The sequence below is a fragment of the Ischnura elegans genome, chromosome 1 (assembly GCF_921293095.1).
Source record: "Ischnura elegans chromosome 1, ioIscEleg1.1, whole genome shotgun sequence".
NCBI classification, from domain to species: Eukaryota; Metazoa; Arthropoda; class Insecta; order Odonata; family Coenagrionidae; genus Ischnura; species Ischnura elegans.
In genome coordinates, this window is record NC_060246.1 from 60404809 (window position 1) to 60424432 (window position 19624).

At 37.3% G+C, this 19624-nt stretch overlaps 3 protein-coding genes across 5 annotated transcripts in view; all 3 read right to left on the bottom strand.

The window, feature by feature from the left end:
- Window positions 1–1588: 1588 nt before the first annotated feature.
- LOC124161511 (ubiquitin carboxyl-terminal hydrolase 1) lies at window positions 1589–9935 on the bottom strand. Of its 3 annotated transcripts, none has more exons than XM_046537858.1 (7): window positions 9830–9935; window positions 9485–9684; window positions 8473–9202; window positions 7258–7799; window positions 6901–7123; window positions 5823–6130; window positions 1589–3719 (listed from the first exon to the last, which is right to left on the bottom strand). In XM_046537858.1, the coding sequence occupies exons 3-7, from the start codon at window positions 9192–9194 to the stop codon at window positions 3301–3303; spliced, it is 2214 nt and encodes a 737-aa protein (XP_046393814.1). In that variant the 5' UTR covers window positions 9195–9202; window positions 9485–9684; window positions 9830–9935; the 3' UTR covers window positions 1589–3300. The 3 variants fall into 3 exon arrangements, with proteins under 3 accessions (XP_046393814.1, XP_046393830.1, XP_046393823.1); XM_046537874.1 differs by having other exon boundaries at window positions 9823–9879; XM_046537867.1 differs by having other exon boundaries at window positions 9764–9870.
- Window positions 9936–13705: 3770 nt separating this feature from the next.
- On the bottom strand, window positions 13706–14395 carry LOC124153470. The gene has a single exon (XM_046526681.1). The coding sequence runs from the start codon at window positions 14393–14395 to the stop codon at window positions 13706–13708; it is 690 nt and encodes a 229-aa protein (XP_046382637.1).
- A 2000-nt stretch (window positions 14396–16395) lies between these two features.
- LOC124153533 overlaps window positions 16396–19624 on the bottom strand; it is a 937775-nt gene continuing 934546 nt past the window's right edge. The window contains exon 13 of the mRNA XM_046526794.1: window positions 16396–19571. Within this exon, the coding sequence (XP_046382750.1) occupies window positions 18368–19571 (1204 nt within the window). The 3' untranslated portion in view covers window positions 16396–18367. The remainder of the gene's footprint in view (window positions 19572–19624) is intronic.

The window sequence follows — 19624 nt, forward strand, 5'->3', positions numbered from 1 at the left end:
ACACATTCTATTTTAAATTGAAATTTAATCAATGCAAGCCAAGAAGCTGCTTCGACCTCAAAAGTAGATGTTGACGTTACCTGGGATTCTATTCTTTGTGTTTTTAAATCTTACTTGAGTCAAAAGTGCCAGGCATTTTGATTCTGTTGTCTTGTCTGACATTCCATGTTTGGTTGAGGTTGTAAAAATTCTACTACATCACACTCCCAATTATCCGGCTTCGGAATATCCATGTTGCGGATTATCCGTGCATGATTTTCACTTTCCCTCAACATTTTCTGCAAACTTTATAAAAAATAAAATCAGACGCAAAATCATCGGAAAAGGGTAGTTTCCTTCATCAAAGAAAACGAAAGTCATTGATTGCGATTCGTTACCCACCATTACTGTATTCAAAATATACAAATTATTTCGTTTTAGAAATACCGTTTTTGACGAATGGCAATGGTCCATTTTAACCGCATTTAAAAAGTCCAGATTGGCGCCCATGCGATGCCACTCCACGTGACGTCACAGGGACCTAGTTTCTATACGAGAAGATAGGAGTTATACGTCGTCTGAGGTTACCAATGCATGCATGAGGCGCAGAGCTCAGGGAAACATGTCTTAATAATCACTTATTAAAACTGGCTAAGGTCAGAAAGTTTTCTTCATTTGATAACGTATTAATAATCCTTATTTAAGCCAAGCGCTACCAGCGAGCAGGGTACTCAGCTACCCACTAGCAGCCTGCATCGTATCAGCGCTCAACTCGCCTCAAGGTCACCTCACAAGGCGGCAGCAGGAACCAGAAATACGTCACACGGAGAGATTTCCCGACATTCATACTAACGCGTCACGTTTTCGCGCGCTAGAAAATTTTCACTTTTCATTTAATCGCGAAAAGTAGATATCGTCATTTAAAAATCTAAAAGCGTGAAATACGTACTCCAGGAGTAATAATTTTCGATTTAGGCAATATAAAAATAATAGGAAACCACCCTATTACTGCATTAATGCTAGGATATACCGGGCTTATTATTTCCATTCGAATCCCCTTCGTAAAACTGAAGCGATTGCGCACTAGCTGCATTCATGGGAGCACCGTGTTTCTGTTTTCCAAGCCTCGCAGTTTCATGCTCCTCACGACTTCGTGGCGTGGTGCGTGACAGTGTAGTTTCCGACGTTGAGCAGTGGTTTTGAAGCATTTGTGCAAACCACTTTTCTGTATCTGTTATCACATAGCCACGGATGTGTAGTTTTCAAAACGAGGCCTTACATGGAGCATTAATAATACGAGTACAACCATATTATCGCCGCTAAAAAGATCGCAAACTGGCGAAGAAAGGTTGGGGAAGCACTCTAAAATAACAGAAAAACTGCATTAATAATGATATATTATTTGTTTTACGTAAATTATGAAAATAACGAGACATTAAAGCGAAAGTTTGGGTTGTCCGCATTTTCTGATTATTTGTGCCGTCTCTCCCCATCAGCAATTAGCAGACATTTGACCAAATATAGCATCTACAGTCATGCCTATCTCACAGGCCATCATACTTTTGGGCAACATTTGAGTATATCTTGATTTAATGAAGATATATCCATATTACAACATTAAGAAAGAGTTTTTATCATGAAAAAGCATATATTTGCAACTATAATAACAATATACAAGAACAAAAATTTAACAATTAAGCAGTGATAACATATTATGGCTTTAGAGGATCTTCAACTTCAAGGCTGATACCTTTATTCACTAATGATTTGGCAAATTACTTTACAATAATCTCAAAATAGTCAGAGGCTGAAGAACACTAAGGAATTTAAAAGTTGGTTTATTATTGCCATCATGTAATATCAGATGTTTCCATAGGTTTCACTAGTTTTGTGATTTAAATTCATGTATTCTAAGCCTATTAAGTGTTTATAAAAGTTACATCTATAAGTCAAAACTGACTGCTTGTGCTGAATAGGCTACATCTCATCAAATTATTGCTATCCAAATTTATGGCAATACATAAATAACCTTTCAATGCATCTTTCATGTTAGTAAATTGAAAGAACTATATTTTAATTACCTCAAATAGAAAAATTACTCAATTTGATTGGTAGTCTGACAGCTTAAGGAAGCATTTATACCATGGCCATAATCATCTATGCTTTCATAATATAGTCACCTATTTGAAACGTTTGGTTACTCAGGGAATGAATAGAAATATGTCAAAGACCATAGCAACATTCCAGATGGGTACAAAACATCTTGGGAAATATTTATCTCTTTTCTTGTGATTAGTGACATTCTTCATGTGCACAACAAATTATTACAAAATATTAACTAGTAAAATGTAGCTCACTGATATTGATAAACCACTGGAGTGAAACATGTTGCTGCACCTTTTGAAAGAAGTCTGGGAATAAGAATACAAAAAATTACACATTTTATAAATGCATAAGTACAGGGAGAAACCTTAGGAGCAATAGATCCCACTGATGAGGCAGAACTGTCCTTGAATTATAAAGAAGCTATTTGAAATTCTAGCATTCAATAAGTACTTTCAGTAGCAAGTGATAAAACTGTCGGAGGAATCACAGTGGTCCTTCCTTCACTTCACTCAGCATCCAAGATTCAACTTATTGGCACAGAAAATGTAACCATTCCAAGGATTAATACCAAAGTTAAATTGCAGCGGTGTGATGTGAGGCATTAACTGAAATGGACTCAACTTTCCTTTTTTCCACAAACTGGATTTATCATAAAATGAGTCTAAAAATCAAAAACATTATGTAAAATCTTGAATAAATCTGCAATAACTATGGCTTTACATATGAAAGAGAGTAAAATTTAAGTACAACTGCAGCAACAAATACTCCTCAGTTTTCACAATAATTGCAATTCTTCAGTCAAGCCCATTACACATATCAGACTTTGTGTAGATATTTATGTTCAATCTGACATGTTAATTCTAATATAATCTATATTTTCTAACATTAAAAAAATACTTTTGGTACGACAGAATAATTCATATTACTTGACATGACATTTCTAGATCACAGTAGTGGGTATGCACGCATTATCAGTGAAGACTCTCCATACCTTTCCAAAAAATAGATATCACTCATATTAATAACTATTAACAATCACAAACTAAAACATTCATGAAGAACAATATAACTGAAGTTGGTCTTAAAATGCAATACCTTAGGTCACTTAATAATTCCACTGAAAAATTTATATACAGTAATAGATAAATCATCAAAGAATGTACACAAAATAAATGGAATGAATAAGTTTGTTGAACCATAGGAAAAAGCATAGACTCAAGGGCACTTAGCATAGAACAGTAAGTAAGGAGTCAGTGCAGTTACTGTCGAAGACCTTGGAGCCAATATTTCCTCAAATTCTTTACGAGTAAGGGGCTGAATACTTTCATCATCACATACCAACCAAGGGTCTTCAGGTACTGATGTATCGGCCACTGAAGGCACTGGATCCTTCATGTGTACTTGACGATGACCTCCCATTAACATCCTGTTCTCTGGAGAATATGAAGCAGCACCACATGGCAAAGTATTGGATGAACGATATGATGACGTATAGCCCCTGTTGAAGGCAGCCAAAGCAGCACGATTCATCCTCATGCCACAGCACTGCGAACTTCGACACATATTTCCCTGGCCACTGGTCTTGGAAAAATCTGCTTGCTTTGGCTTGAAAAACTTGAAAAGGCCACCTGCACCTACAGAAAATAAGATATATTTCCACAGAAATATTAGCAAGTAGGGTCACTTACCACATAAAATGCATGTACTGTCTGTTAAAAACTTGGTGGCCCATTTTTTTATTACTGCCAAAAGCATTAGAGATTGAAAAATAATTAGACAAATACTTTTCCATTTTTTTTTATTAGTTGTCCACTTTTCATGATATTCAAGGCAAAAAAATCACTGTTACAGAGAAGTTAATGATGTTACTGACTCTTGCTGTATGGTTCACTGCTTCTCAGCTACTCCCCAGCCTTGCTCATCCATCTCACATGGTTCCTTATTCACAAAATTATCCAAAAACTTACACTGCAATCCAAACATATTGATTCCGACTATTTATGCTGTTTTTACAGCTTTCTTTGGTGATCATAATATACAAGAACGGAAATTAAATCATTGAAACTGGGGGAATTAATATTTCATAAAATTGAAAATCTGCCGTTTCTTTCTTTAAATGTGTTGATGCTCAATTAGATTGTGCCTGATAATGACTCTTTAGCTGTTTAACTTCGTTAAAAACCATGGAAACAAAAGAAAAACTGTAAATACGAACGATTATGAGACTTTGGTGGGCTTATTCAACACCTTCAGATACAACGAGCGCTCGGTTTAGCGAGTAATTTCCAAAGGATTATGAGCACTTGTTAAACCAGGCTTTCACTGTATTTGTTTATCACTAATTCATGCACTGAATAAATCCACAATGTTACCAGAGTGGCATCTCAGGTGTGAAAAATTTGTCTACACGCAGGTGATCCAATCATTGAACGCATATCATATTGACCCGTAGAAGCTGCACACCAACTTACACGAATCCTCCAAATTTTAATGTAAGACGCGTTCCATTTTCCCCTAAATTCTTATCGTTTATTTCACCAAAATTAGGCACTGAAGCTAGGAAACCTTCGCAGGAATTACATATCTAACATTATTTAACCTTAAGGTGTAAGTAAGTAATAAGTATTAATCATAAAAATGTAAATTTATCAATTTAGCAACGAATCACAAGTTCCTATATTAGACCGCACCCATAATACATCAGGAACTTTTTTTTCCTCACGAGCCGGCCCAAAGATGGGGTTGGGAGGAATACACGAGGACTTGGCTTGCACGAGTAAATACACTATATAGAATTCTCTAAATTGTTTTTAATGCAATCGCAGAGTTTTGTCGTCCAATTTCACTCATCTGAATGCACAGAGTGTGGTGGGTGAAAGGCAGAGAAGCATCTAGTCAATTAAATGACAGTGTAGGGCAACCCAGTGGGTTAACACATTCAATACAGGCCCGATTTTCATGAAAGTTGTCAGAATCGGCCAATAAAATAAGACAGAAAAAAGAGGGAGTTTTCCACGCCATACCTTCCATTCAAATACCGCTATTTACTGACGGTGCACACGGGTTGAAAGAGGGAAGCTTGCAGAAGGCCATACACATGATTGGAAGACTCAGAAGTGGATATTAGTCACATATGTGGAGAAAGGGCTCCTGGCCCGACCGGCAGAGCACATCAATTGACGTGCTCCATATCTCGGCTTGGACGGGAGCACGTCAATTGATGTGCTCAGCATTGAATGTGTTAAGGGCTGAGTTAATTCGCACTCTTTGAGTGAGAGTCTATGCCTTCTATGAGTGTCTCTCTTGCAACAATGCAATGCAACTGTTTGACACTGTGTCTGGAAAATTATTTTTGCAGATGCAAAGTGATAAGATGCATCATACCAATCAAATAATATCAATACAAAATAAAAGCAGTAATTAATGGTGAATATGGGAATCGAGGGACTCCATCTCCCACCTTTGGATATAACAAGGGTCTTATATATGTATCAAGTGATTTTCTGGGGATTATGAGGACTCATTAAAATCAACTTAAAAGAATAGATCAAGGAGCATTTATGGTAGTATGGAACAAGAAAGGTCTCTCTTACCAGCAGGTAATAGATGAGGAATGATTTATTATCTTTCAACTTCTATGTATTATCTTAAATCGATTCCTCATCCTAAACAAAGGGTCATTAATTTATGCTGCTATATTTGCATGGGTTTTGGTTCATGTACAATAAAATACTAACCTGAACTACCACTTCCAGTTGATCCTTTTCCAGCACCCGCTGCCAGATTACAATTCACACTGCTCCCTCCAAGTCCAGAGCATTGATCATAGTCACACTGATAGTACTCATATTCACTTTGAGAAGCACGCACATAGGATACGTAGTGGCCCGAGGCAATAGAAGCACCAATATGCATAATAACACCATACAAACGATAGGAATGTGGAGTTGGCTCCATTTCACTTTCACGACAAGTCTCGCAGAAGCAGTCCAGCGTCATTGGAGTGGGCATGTAGTTCTTCACTTTGTACATACAAGTCATTGGCCTGGCAAAAATATCAATATTAAATTAATCTTTGAAAATGAAAAAAACACCTGAGCTTATCACGCTTATGATCATCATTTGAAATACGGCTTTTCTCACAACAAAAGTGATTTATACATATTACACATTTAGAGAGTAAACCAACCCAAATCCACCTGTTCAATTGACGAGAAAGATCCAACAGACTGATAAATAAATAGATTCTGGGCAAAAAAATTCTTAGGCATACAATATCTGACATGAGAACTGAAATTAAACCATCCACTCCAAATGTTTGCAACACAGATCCAAGTAGGATTTTGGTCAATCATTCAGTATATACTTGCTTCAGATATTAAACGACATTCCTTACTGTATTTTAACAGTAGGTTCAATAAAATTATAAACAATTTTTGGTTATGAGTTGCATATAGATGCCATATGACACATATGTGACCATGCTCAATAGTAACTTCCAACCCCATGTATGCACAAACAAAAGCAGTAAATGAGTAGCAAAGTGTGGCCTTACTTTGGATAGGCAATATCATTAAAATCATGTAGTGTACTCTCTGACTGACATCTACGATGGTGAGTGTCAGCAGACACTCCAATTCATTCCCACCATAACACAGATAAAATCTTTTGGAACTAACCTAATAAGATTGTAACGCTACATTCACTGATATTTTTCCATAAAAAAGTTTTCATCTCCAACATTGATGTCCATCATAAATGTTATCAATTAAAATATTTCATTTAAGTAGCGCTATTGAGTATTGAAAAACTTACCATGCCTTGCTACTATGATGACTTCCCACATTTTCACTGGGCTGGGCAGAAAATCTATTCAAATGAAGGATAAGTAATCGAGGTAATGATTCATACCGCACTGTCCTGCAAGCCTCATTATACCTAAGGCATTGTTCGCACCAATACTTGTTCAAATCACGCAGATTTTCACTAGCCAAAATAGCACTCCTGAATATGTCGCTTGGTCGCAAAGGTAATTCACCTGAAGGATAAATATCGTACAAATGAGGGATAAAACGAAATCATCATACACAATTTTATTTCCTAGAATACTAATCACGACTGAACTCAAATTCGAATTCAATTTCAAATCACTTTCAAGCAAATATCACTCACCTGATTCCATACTGAAGTCTGAGGTTATGGGTACACATATGTCACAGAAAGTTTCCCGTTGTTCTGTAACGTGCTCACACTCCAAACACTTGGTCCGCAGTAGAGTAACACCCTCGAAGTCCCTGCTGATAAAATTTGGTACTGAAGTCTGAGGATTGGGATAAGCTTTCTCTTTTGTATTAGAAGAAAATGCCACATGTTCTGTGCTGGATTCCAGGGCCACATCTGTGAGGACATCACCTACTTTTCCATCTGCACAATCTTTCTTCCCTTTAAGGGTCATGCTTATTGCACTCCCTTTGCTTTTCTTTTTTTTCCATGTCTTATGCATGTTCCATGTCCGCCGTGAAGATGTTGAGGACGTGGTCGACGATGAGGAGGATGATGATGATCCAGGTAAATCCAATTCCAAGGAGGGGCCTTGACAATCAGCATGAGCATTAGCAAGTTGCTGGCATGTATCACGAATGTTATTTAAAAGGCACATAAGTAATTCATGGGCGTCATGCTGCTGGTTTCCTTCAAAGATTTGATTAACATCCCTGAAATTAAGAAAAAATCCATTTGACACATGAATATTACTCACCAACAACAATGAGCACTCGTAAATTATCTATCTCTCCTAGTGTACTGAAACAACATTAAATGATTGAATATGGCTTCATTGAAAAGAAAAATGAACTAACTTTATGAAACAACAGAAAAAACCACTACAGTAATATTTTTAACTGCTGATAAGAAAATGAAAATAATAAAAATATGGAATATTCAGCAAAATCAGAGATATTGTGCCTTTCACAGAGTGTTAATGTAAAGACAAAAAAAGTGCAAATACTCCTGGTTATATTACTACATTCAAGCAATTTCAATCAAATTTATTCAAAACAAGACTGGAGGCATAGTAACTAGAAGGTAAGTTAAAAGTATGAAAATGAAAAATATCAAAATATAACAAAGGAACACTTATGCATTCACTTTTTAAAAAAATATCAAGTTCACCATATCTATTACCTAGGCACATTGTGGCCACTTTGACATATCAAGTGTGTTTATGGGGTATTTTCAAAGAAGGTATGCATAAACATTACAAGTAGTGGGTTCCAGCGAAAATATAATTTAAACACACCTGCACATATTTATTATAGGTACCACAGATACAAGAAGCAACGGTAATGAACAAGAACTCAAAATAAATACTACACTTCATGCACTCACCTTAAAGCATGAAGGAATCCATCTGGCTGAAATGGCTCACCACATTCTTTCTTCTCTGCCGTGTGCAATGATACATACAAATCATGCAGCTTCTCAGTGGCTATTTGAATTTTAGATTTCTCAAATTTCTTCAGAGTTTGGTAACCATCGAAAAATCCATCCCTGGTTGTTGATCGTCCCAAACTTCCACTACCATCTTTCCCATACACTTTTTGCAGATCCATCACTAAATGATGGAGATTGTGTAAGAAACAAGGGGCAAACCGAAGGGTGTAAAGAACACTGTTAAGGAAACATGTATTCCCTAAGTTGCATAAAGATGCAGCAAAACCAAATTCTGAGTGGTCATTTCTAGAAACACTATGATTAGTATCTACCCCTATCCCATACGGATTAAGGCGACCATTACTATTATGCGCTGCATACGAAGGGAATAAATAATTTGATGCAGCGGTAATAGAAGTTAAAGTGCCATCAGCTCGACTGCTACTCATCATTTCCTGATCCGAAATCCGACTATAAGCAGCTAAGAGTCCAATACTTCTGTATGAGGACCCAGAGGACTGGGAAGTAGGTGAAGAAAAAGATTCAGATAGGCTAACCGGAGACCTAAGGTCCTGCTTATTAAGAGAATGAATGCTTCGCGAAAGTGACAAACAACTTTTCTTCTTTGGCGGGCCAGTACTACTTCCACTTTCTTTACCTTCCCTGAAAACAGTCATCTTGTTCCCTGTAAGAATAAATAAGCAATTAGAATGTGTGAAATGCTAAAACTTGTGAAAATGTACAAGTATGCAAACAACGAGAACCAAAATTATTGATGGCGTATCAATAGAAAAATATTATTCGACACAACGACGTTCACTGAAAGCAAGCAGGTCTGAATCAATAGGTGTGACCTACTACATCTCAAAATGGAAACAAGGGCAAAAGGAAAGAGAGGTCGTTTTCCACGAAAAAAGCTAAATGAATATCCAAATTCTCAGCTACCACATCATATGTGAACACTCACTTGAGCTTAAACATTGGTTGTATAATGGTGACAGAAGAATTCAAGTTTCACCTCCACATTGCCACCCAGGAAAGGAGATCAACGTATCTCCGTCCGGTCATTCAAAATATTGTAAACACTTCACCGCTCTAACAATATTTTAACTTCGATTCTGGTTATAAACGAAATATTTTGTTCACTGACAATGAGACGTACTCCTTCTGTAACACAATAATGACATTTTAGACATTGACTACGCAAAAACTCCTACTGCAGACAACACATTTCCATTAATTATACCGTAAACGTGATTAATTATAAATAACAGAATGCCAAAACTTAAAAAAACATTAATGAACCATTTACTTTATCCTATTTTCTTCACATCGTTCGTTACGCTTGACGTTTCATTCTGTAATTTAATTTGCCTTGCGTTATTCTTTTTTCTCGCGGGAGATGGAAGGACATGAACGCTCGAATTTGGCAAAGTTTGGAAAAGTCCATTTGGGTAATGTTGTTAATATTCCATATTCGAAGAAAATTACCTTTCACTGTTTTTGAATATCTGCGCTTCCAACCGAATGCCTCTAAATTGCAGAAGTTGCGGCCATCAATTGTCTTGTGTATTCGTTTTTGAAATTAGTCGTTGCAAGTGAGCGATTTATAGGACCATTCTCAAAGCAAGAAATAGATGTTAAAAGGGGTATGTCCGTACAGGTACTCTGCTGCTGAGAAACAGGTTAGCCAAGCCACATTACTATTTCTTTCAATCTCAGCCTAGCACATGTGGCAAATGAAAATAACCCTCTCTTTAACTGATGTTGATCCTTATATTTCCTTCATGTCAACCATTCTACCATCCATCCACCCTTCCATTTTCCACCATCCTTGTTTTGCATATGCCTGAAATTACCTCATTTACTAGTAAACGCTTGCTACACCTTCCATCTCATGGTCTTTCCGTACAAAAAGTTGGGAAAACAGCTATTGACTAGCAAAAATTATTCTCCTGTGATGTACTCCTCAAACAAAATAAATGAGTATCTAACGAAGTCTATCTGATCATCCATCCATTAATTGTTCTAGATCCAAAGTTTCATTGTAATTGTTTTTTAACATATTTACCTTTATGTATATAGTTTTAAGATTGTAGGAATCTTAATATTGGGAGTGTAGTAAAATATCAGTTTCAGTAAAAACCTAATCAAGGTTTTATTCAGCAAGAATAACACAGTTTAAGTAAACAACTTAAGTGTTGCCACGACAAATACAATTATTAAAATTAAGATCAACAACATAGTATGTTTATACCACATTCACCCCCACTAAAAATCGATTAGTATCTGATGTAGTCATTTAGATAGGCTGGTAGCCTTCGCTGCCGTCCACGTGGAGAACCTTTCTGTGGAGATGGACTCTTGGGTTGTTCAGAGACACTCTTACTCGAATTAGGTATGCCCTTATCTTGCCCTGTCTCTTCATCGCATGAGGAGTTTTGTGATGTCAGTTCTCCGGAGTCAATAGATGGGCTCAAGGGAGGTCCGTCAAGCTTGACTGGGAAGTCCCCTCTTGGAGCCAAATGTCTAATGGAAACACTTGATTCTTGCCCATTGGGAAGCTTTACATATGCATAGTCTGGATTTGCCTCTATTAATTCGACTTCCTGAACAATCGGGTCATACTTGCTGTGCCGCAAATGGTTTTTCATTAAAACTTGACCTGGTTTAGTTAACCATGTAGGCAAGGAGCGACCATTGAAAGATCTTCTGGGATGAGTGAACATACGTTCATGTGGGGTAGCATTTGTTGAGGTGCACAACAGTGATCTAATAGAGTGAAGTGCTGACTGAAGCACTTCTTCCCATTGTTCTGTCTTTAACCCTTTTGACTTTAAGGTCAAAAGTACAGTCTTCCATATTATTCCATTGTATCTTTCGACCTGACCATTTCCTTGGGGGCTGTAGGCAGTAGTTCTACTTGTAGCAACGCCTAAGGAGGTGAGAAATGATTTCAGTTCATGTGACATGAACGAAGCTCCTCTGTCGGAATGTATATAAGCTGGTGTACCAAAGAGCGAAAACACCATAGTCAATACTCTCACAACAGTAGATGCCGAAATATCTGTACAAGGAAATGCAAAAGGGAACCTTGAATATTCATCAACAATAGTCAGTAGAAAACGGTTCTTGGATGAGCTAGGTAAGGGTCCTTTGAAGTCTAAGCTTAATCTCTCAAATGGAGAAGTTGCCTTTATAAGCTGCCCTTCATTTCTACAGAATCGAGGTTTTAATTCATTGCAGCAGGTGCAAGAATTAATCACTCCTTTAATTTCTTCTAGTGTGTAGGGTAGGTTTTTAGCTCTAACCCAGTGGTGCATTCTTGTTACACCCGGATGACATAAAGCATCATGTAGTTCTTTGAGGTTCATTCTTCCCTCTAAGTAGGTACTTGCTGTAATCCTCGACATTGTGTCTGCAGTTGTGTTTTGGTTGCCTGGTCGGTAAATGATATCGAATTTGTAATTAGCTAATTCAAGTCGCCATCTCATAATTTTCTCATTCTTTATTTTACTTGAGTGATACTGATCAAACATGAAGGCAACAGACCTCTGGTCAGTGATGACCTCAAAATGTCTTCCGATAAGGTAGTGTCTCCAGTTCCTCAGTGATTCCACAATAGCATAAGCTTCCTTCTCAACAGAGGAATGTCTTTGCTCAGCTGCATTAAGTGTCCTAGAGAAAAAGGCAATGGGACGTTCGGCTTGACTCAGGGTGGCCCCAATGGCAAACTCTGAAGCGTCAGTTTCTACTCGAAAAGGTGTATTTTCTTCTATTGCAGAGAGTGATGCCTCTGCTACATCTTTCTTGAGTGAATTGAATGTTGTCACAGCTTCTTCAGACAGCGGGAATGGTCCTTTTACCAGAAAAGGGCGAATCTTCTCTGAAAATTTGGGAATCCATCGGCAATAGTGAGCAAACATACCTAAGGTTCTCTGAAGGGCTGGCATGTCATTTGGGACAGGTAGGTTCATCAAAGGTGCAAGCCTATCCGGATCAGGCTTTATAACTCTATCTTCGATCAGATATCCTAATATTTTCACAGATTTAGTTGAATATTTACATTTATCTTGGTTTAATGTCAGATTATACTTTTCTACTGCACCTAAAAATCTTTCCAAATTTTGGTCATGTTCCTGTTGGTCATGGCCGCAAACTGTTACATCATCTAGATAAGGAAAAGTACCTTTGAGCTTTTCTTCCTTGATAATTCTGTCAATGTTTCTCTGGAAAGCTGGGACACCGTTAGTTACCCCGAAAGGAATTCTGCGGAACTGGTAAAGTTTTCCAGCAGCTTCAAAAGCAGTATATGGCTTATCTGATTCTAGAATAGGTACTTGGTGATAGGCACTCTTGAGGTCAATGGTGCTGAATATCTTGTATTGTGATACATTCCGTACCAACTCCTCTATTCTTGGGAGAGGGTAGGCATCAAGCATTGTAAATTTATTAATAGTTTGTGAGTAGTCAACTACCATCCTAGGTTTATGATTTTCTCCCTTAACTACAAAAACTTGAGCACGCCATGGTGAGTTACTAGGTTCTATTACACCTTCTTTGAGCAATTTTTCCACTTCAGCAGCGATGAATATTTTGTCGGATTCTGTGTGACGTCTTGACTTAGTTATGACGGGTTTGCAGTCTGGTGTGAGATTGGCAAATAGCGATGCTGCTGGAACTCGAGCAGTAGCTAGTGAGCAGATTTTAAGAGGTGTTTGTTCTCCATGGAATTCTATTTCTACAGATGAGTGACTCTTCAGAAGATCGTGCCCAATCAGGAAGTCAGCACACAGATTTTTCATGATTAACACCTTAATATTTGCATATGTATAGGTCTGAATCTTCAAGGTCAGCGTACCACATCCAGTAACATCAGAACTCAAAGAAGAATTAGCCATGGTTATCTTACCGGAGTAAGGCTTAACGACTATTCCGCATCTCTCCACAAAACGTTCATTCAAGAAACTAAGAGAACTTCCAGTATCGATAAGTGCATTTAGTTCCACTCCATTGATCAATACCTTAGTCATGGATTTTTGAAGGCATAGAGGTGCTGTTACTGCAGAAGCCAAAAACGACGTAGAAGCTGTTGAATTTGTAGATGAATGTTTAAATCTTGATTTACATACTTTTTGGTAATGTCCTTTTTTTCCGCAACCTCTACAGATCTACAGATCCGCAACCTCTACAGATCCTTTGCTGGGCAAGAGTCCCTTGGGTGCCGTTTGTTACCACAAAAGAAACATTTTTCAGATCGTACCAAAGCAGCTGATGTTGTTGTAGTATCTTCAGGGCTATCTTCTCTATGGTCAGCAGCAGCAACAGGAGTTGAATCTGCTGTATTCAGATAAGACGCTGAATGTAGCTCAGCCAGCTCAAGTGACCTAGCCTGGTCATGGGCCTTCTCTAATGTGACGTTGGTGTTTTCCAGTAATCTTTCTCGAATACGAGAGCTCTTGAGGCCTCGTATGAAAGAATCCCTTATGTACTCATCTTTATATTTATCAGCTGTTACTGCTTGAAATTCACAATCTTTGCTCATTTGTTTTAATACCTGGAGATATTCATCGACTGATTCACCCGTCTGCTGAGTTCTAGATGCTAGGCAGTGTCTTGCAAATATTTCATTTCGTTTTGTGATATATAATGAATCTAGTATTTTGATGGCATCTGAGTAGTTTTCTGAGTCACTAATATACCGAAAGACGTTAGCAGATACATAATTGCAGAGTAATTGCAGTTTACCATCTTCTGAAACCTTGTTCACTTGGCCCAGGAAATTAGCAAATGTTCTTTTCCAGTGTTTCCACTTCGATTCAGCACCCACATGTGAAGGGTCAGTATCAAATCTTTCTGGCTTTAAAAGCTGTTCCATCTTACTAAAGAATTCTTGCTGAATAAATTGTAGTAAAATATCAGTTTCAGTAAAAACCTAATCAAGGTTTTATTCAGCAAGAATAACACAGTTTAAGTAAACAACTTAAGTGTTGCCACGACAAATACAATTATTAAAATTAAGATCAACAACATAGTATGTTTATACCACAGGGAGTATTCAGATATCTTTGCCAGGAGGGGTGTTCTCCTTTCTGACATACCTTTAGCCATAAATTTGCTTTAGGGGCAGGGAGGGGTAGGTAGATTTACTTACTTTTTTTAACAGTTGATTATTACTAGGGGTAGGCGTGCATCTAGAAATTTAGGCTCATGGGGTTTTAGGCGTAACTAATACTAATTATAAAACCCCTGGATAAGTGGGAGGTGCGGGTGCCCTCCCCCAGAAAATTTTAAGAAAAATGGTGAATTTTACGACTTTCTGAGGGGTATTTTATTAATCCTAACGCTATTCTATAAGTAATATTTTTCCAATTAAGTAAAAGGGATCAAATTAAAAAAATTCTCAGAGCTCTGGGGGGTTTTATCCCCTAAAATCTCCCCCTCGCTGCGCCATTGACTAGGGGCACCTGATGATGGTATGCAATCTCTGTCTTTCTGGTTTGCCATTTAAAACCAAACCTACTCCGTATGACTTTCATCCCACCATTATATTTGTATCTCACTGTGTACCCATCATTCAAGTTGTACCTATATGTTGTCTCACAAAGTTCCAGAATATGTATTCTCCATTTCCCTTATAATATACTCTAGCTTACCCTCATAATTATTGATGCTTTTGTCTTCTCCATCTTCTTGTTCTTCTCTGCTTTCTTGTATGTTGCAGATACTTGCAATGCATTTATATGAAAGATAACTTAAGAGCCCTGTCATCATCTATGCATTGCACAGCACCCACCTTCAAGGACTACAAGGTTCTTTTGGACAACATTATGAGGCTCCTTTGTTTCTACTCCATATTTTTAGGCAGGAGATAAATGGTATACAGTTTCCCATGTCTACTTTTTTCATGTGATACTATTGCATGAACTACCTTCTGTCTGACTCCTACTGGGTACCCCTTGATCTTTCTGGAATGGGTGGCTGTAATGGAGGTAATTGAGGATTACTGCCACTATTGCAGCTCAAGAGGTCTTTGAAACTTCCTATAGGATGAGTGGAGAGTGATTGAGTACAAATGAGTGCAAATGAATTTCACAACAGTACCAATGCAAATTTTGGTGTACCAAAGCAGTTTCGAAAGGGTTCCAAAGCAGTTGCGAAGCAAAAATTTATCCCGGAGTAGTCTTTACAATGCAGCAAAGTTTGTTCAAGGGAAGGGGCAATGGTTATTGGCACAAAAAGGTATTCCTTTCGCTTTACATGGTCTGTGTTTTTGAGACTCTGAGGTCTTTTATTTACTTATGCATTTGGAAATATTTTATATTTTGAAGTGGATTGGACTAAACTGTTAATGTAAATATTGAAAAACATCCTTTCCACTTATTCAGGCAAATTTCTAATGACAAACTTATCAAGAGGAATGATTCTTTATCTTTAGGAATTTCCTTATGCTGGTGAATGAGGACTTGAAGGTTGAGAGGTATGTAATATCCCCAGGTTATGTACATTTTTGTGTTTGGAGATTCCTGCATTACAGATGTTGCATATACTAAAGATATGTAGGTAAAAGGATATAAATTAAAGTGACCACTTGAGTTGTTCCCATTTTTATTTTATTTGGCAGTTTACATGATACAAGTGTAATCTGTACAAATCACTAGTACATGAATAGAAAATGATTTCAAGATGGAGAAGTCAATACAGTTGTGTAATGAATAAATTTCAAGCTTCATGTGCTGGGTTTTGTTTAATAAAATATAAGGAGCTATAGCTTTTTTTGCCAATTGAAAATAACATTTTTATTATGATTTATATTTATTTTTGCATTTGATTATAACTTCTCAGTACATAACATTCATTATTTTTTTTCTCGGGGGATTCCATCGGGAAAAGTTGGTATACATCAACCTCATACATTTTCTTGAAAAAAACATATGGGTAGTGCTCTATTTAGAGTTACATGTTAGTGCTGGGATTACAAGTGACATAGAAACCATGTACTTTTTTCTAGGCATTCTTGTCTATGCACAGTGTAAGGTAAAGGAGAGGCATGAGACAAACAAAAATAAATGCTTATCTAATGCAGTAAAATAAATTCTCTTCAAGGTTAATTAGGTAGATACCCATATTTCTATCCATCACTGTCTTACATTTTTGAGATAAAATCAAGTGTTCATACATGTATCCATTTTCAATTATAAAAAGATATTTTTCCATATCTGTCTCAACAGTTAGCCCCACCTTTAAATGAAAAAATATTCAAGATGCAGGTTACAGTATTACCCTCATCCCATTCGGAAATCTCAATCTACAGGATGAAATATGTATACTCAATATACCATTCAACAGTTGCATCTAATCAAATAACTCTTATGACTAACAATAAGAGCATTTAGCACCTTTTTCTCTCCCATACTCTGAATTTTTACCAACTCACTTGTCACTCATTAATTCAAAAATTATAAATTTCCTTGTAAAAAGGTGTAAAAATCTTTTCTATCGAACTGTTTCTTTTCTTCAAAACTGTCTATATGCTCACCTTGACGATTTTGCCCTATCCATCATATAAAGGTCATCATATTTCTGCCATAAGAAAATTTATAACAGCTTGATGAACTTGAGCAGATCCATCAATTAGATTAATAGACTTAAATACATTATTCATATGAAAAACAAAGTATATTACATATAACTTTCCACTTTGAGAAAATAGTCATAGGTACTTATTATATGATCAAACTTTTAAAGAATCTGTTACAGTACATATTTACATGAAAACAATTCATTAAAAATATTAAAATTCAATGTTCATTCAGGAGTAAGTAAATATCCAACATTTTGGTGTTACTCTCAAACTTTTCAGTTACTCCAAGGTAATGAACCATTAATATGTTTGCAGACTATGAGAAATAACTATGTAATTTTTACAGGCAGTTGCAAATCATTTAGGTCATTACCACTGCCTGTTAAAATATTCTGTAGTTCAAACCTGATATTCCTTATAAAACATTGAAAAAGGTTCAAGGAACAGCAATCTTTAGAACTAAATGTAACCTCAGGTGGTAGGTACATACCTAAATAATTATGCACCTCATAACTTTTAAAGCACTGATGTCTTACGCTGACATGCAGGTCATCATACTCCTCATAAAACAAAGAACCCAACAACAAAAGCTTCCAACCACCAATGTTTTTTGCAGAACATGCACTGATGATGAAACAATAACCACCACCACCACAGCTTGTAGGTATTTACAAAGAATAAGAATAATTTTAGTCTTTTCAATCACACTATTCTGTTTTCATAAATATTTAGTGGAAAAATGGAGTTTAGAGGCACTGGTTGATTCCACTAGGAAATAAGAGGTGCAGAGCGGTCATTAGTTTTTGTTCTACGCAGCCGCACAGCAGCAAAGGCATTTCCCCTGAAACAATACAAGAAACCTCAGCATTTTATCTGAACACCAAAATTTGAAAAATAGCATGAGCAATTGGCTCTATCTTGATGGATGAATTTTTTAAGTCAGTGATTAAATATATGGTTAGCAGAAGACCATGCAAGAAAAATGTAAAAATACTCATGCAAGTAAGGTCCATCATAGATACGTGTGAATAGGGAGTTGTGGTGTCATATTAAAGTAACTAAACTACTTTGGTTAATGTTGTAACATTATATACACATCCCATCCTCCAAATAATTAAATTAGCCTTCTATAAAAAAAATAAAGCTTTAACTCTTGGAGACAGACTTGATAAAGGCTAGGGTACAGTGTTTACCATTAAAGGATAGTCAGTTAACCTCTCTCATTGGGTTAAAAAATCATAAATATCAGGTTCTTATACAAATTCATCATTTCTGCTCAATTGGCATGTGCTTCCCCCTGGCCACAGATTGATCGACTCCCCAAAGATCATACCATGGCCCACACATGTTTCCTGACGCCTCAGATTTCTGATCAAACCTTGATCCTCTTTCAGGCCTGTAGAGCCGGGCATGTATCCTTTCACCATAGTGGAGAAGGTGATACTGAGTGGTACTTCTGCTTGAGGTGGATATCCTCAGAGAACCTTTGATTTTCTTTTTCTGTTTCTGTACCTCTATCACACTTTTGGCCCTCTCAGAGCCTTTTCCATCAAGGTCGAGAGTGGGATGTCCCTTGGGCAATGGCGGAGGTGTGGGCAGAGGTGGTGGGGGAGGTGGAGGAAGGGGTGGATGTTTACGTCTGTTTTGAGATGGTGCCCTCGAGGCATCAGAACCGCTTCCATTTCTCTGTGGTATGCCAGTATCCTTGTGTTCCACGTTGAGGTGATATGCATCTTGCCTGGAAGATACATGGGACGTTGTGATACTTCCTTCGACTATTTTCTCCTCAGAATCATTGATTTCTGATTTTTTGGACTGTGTTGTGTAGCCATCTACAGCTATCCAAGAAAAGGTTTCTACATCTCCTTTGAGATTCCTGACAGTTCCCTCAGTCATCACACTGGAACTAAGTGAGGACATGGAATTAGTCTTGTTAGATTTCTGATGTCTGTCTGTGCTTTCGTTCCCCTCCGGAGGTTTCCTCTCATTGTCTTCCTCAACGGCTGCAGCCAGTTTTACTACAGAATCATGTCGCCATAGTTGATTCATGGGCTCGGTCTGCACTTCTTTCTCTTGAAATGAAGACAACTGTTTTCTCTCCTTGTTGTAGTTTCTCTTGAGTGTCAGAGCTGATCTGATTTTCCAAAATGATAGAGTTCTCTTCACCAAACTACCAGATTTTCCATTGGCTTTTTTCCCACCAGCAAATTCCTTGTCAGTTCCATCTTGTGAAGATAGTAAATGGTCAGCGCTGAAGGATGTTCTTCTGTGTAGCTGCTGAAGGGCTCCTCCTCCTCCCTGTCTACCTAATGTTGCTGCAACTACCTCTTTTGACTCCTTTTCCTTTGCTTCATCCTCCATCGCTTGATTATTTACATCTTCCCATAGTTCTAGGGCAGATTTGTATAGCAACCATCCTCTTACCACAGAAGATAGATTTCCAGGTGTTTCATGATTTGCTGCACTATTTCTGTTTCAAAATGAAGGGACAAAATAATTTCAGAAATAAAAAGAAACAAGTAC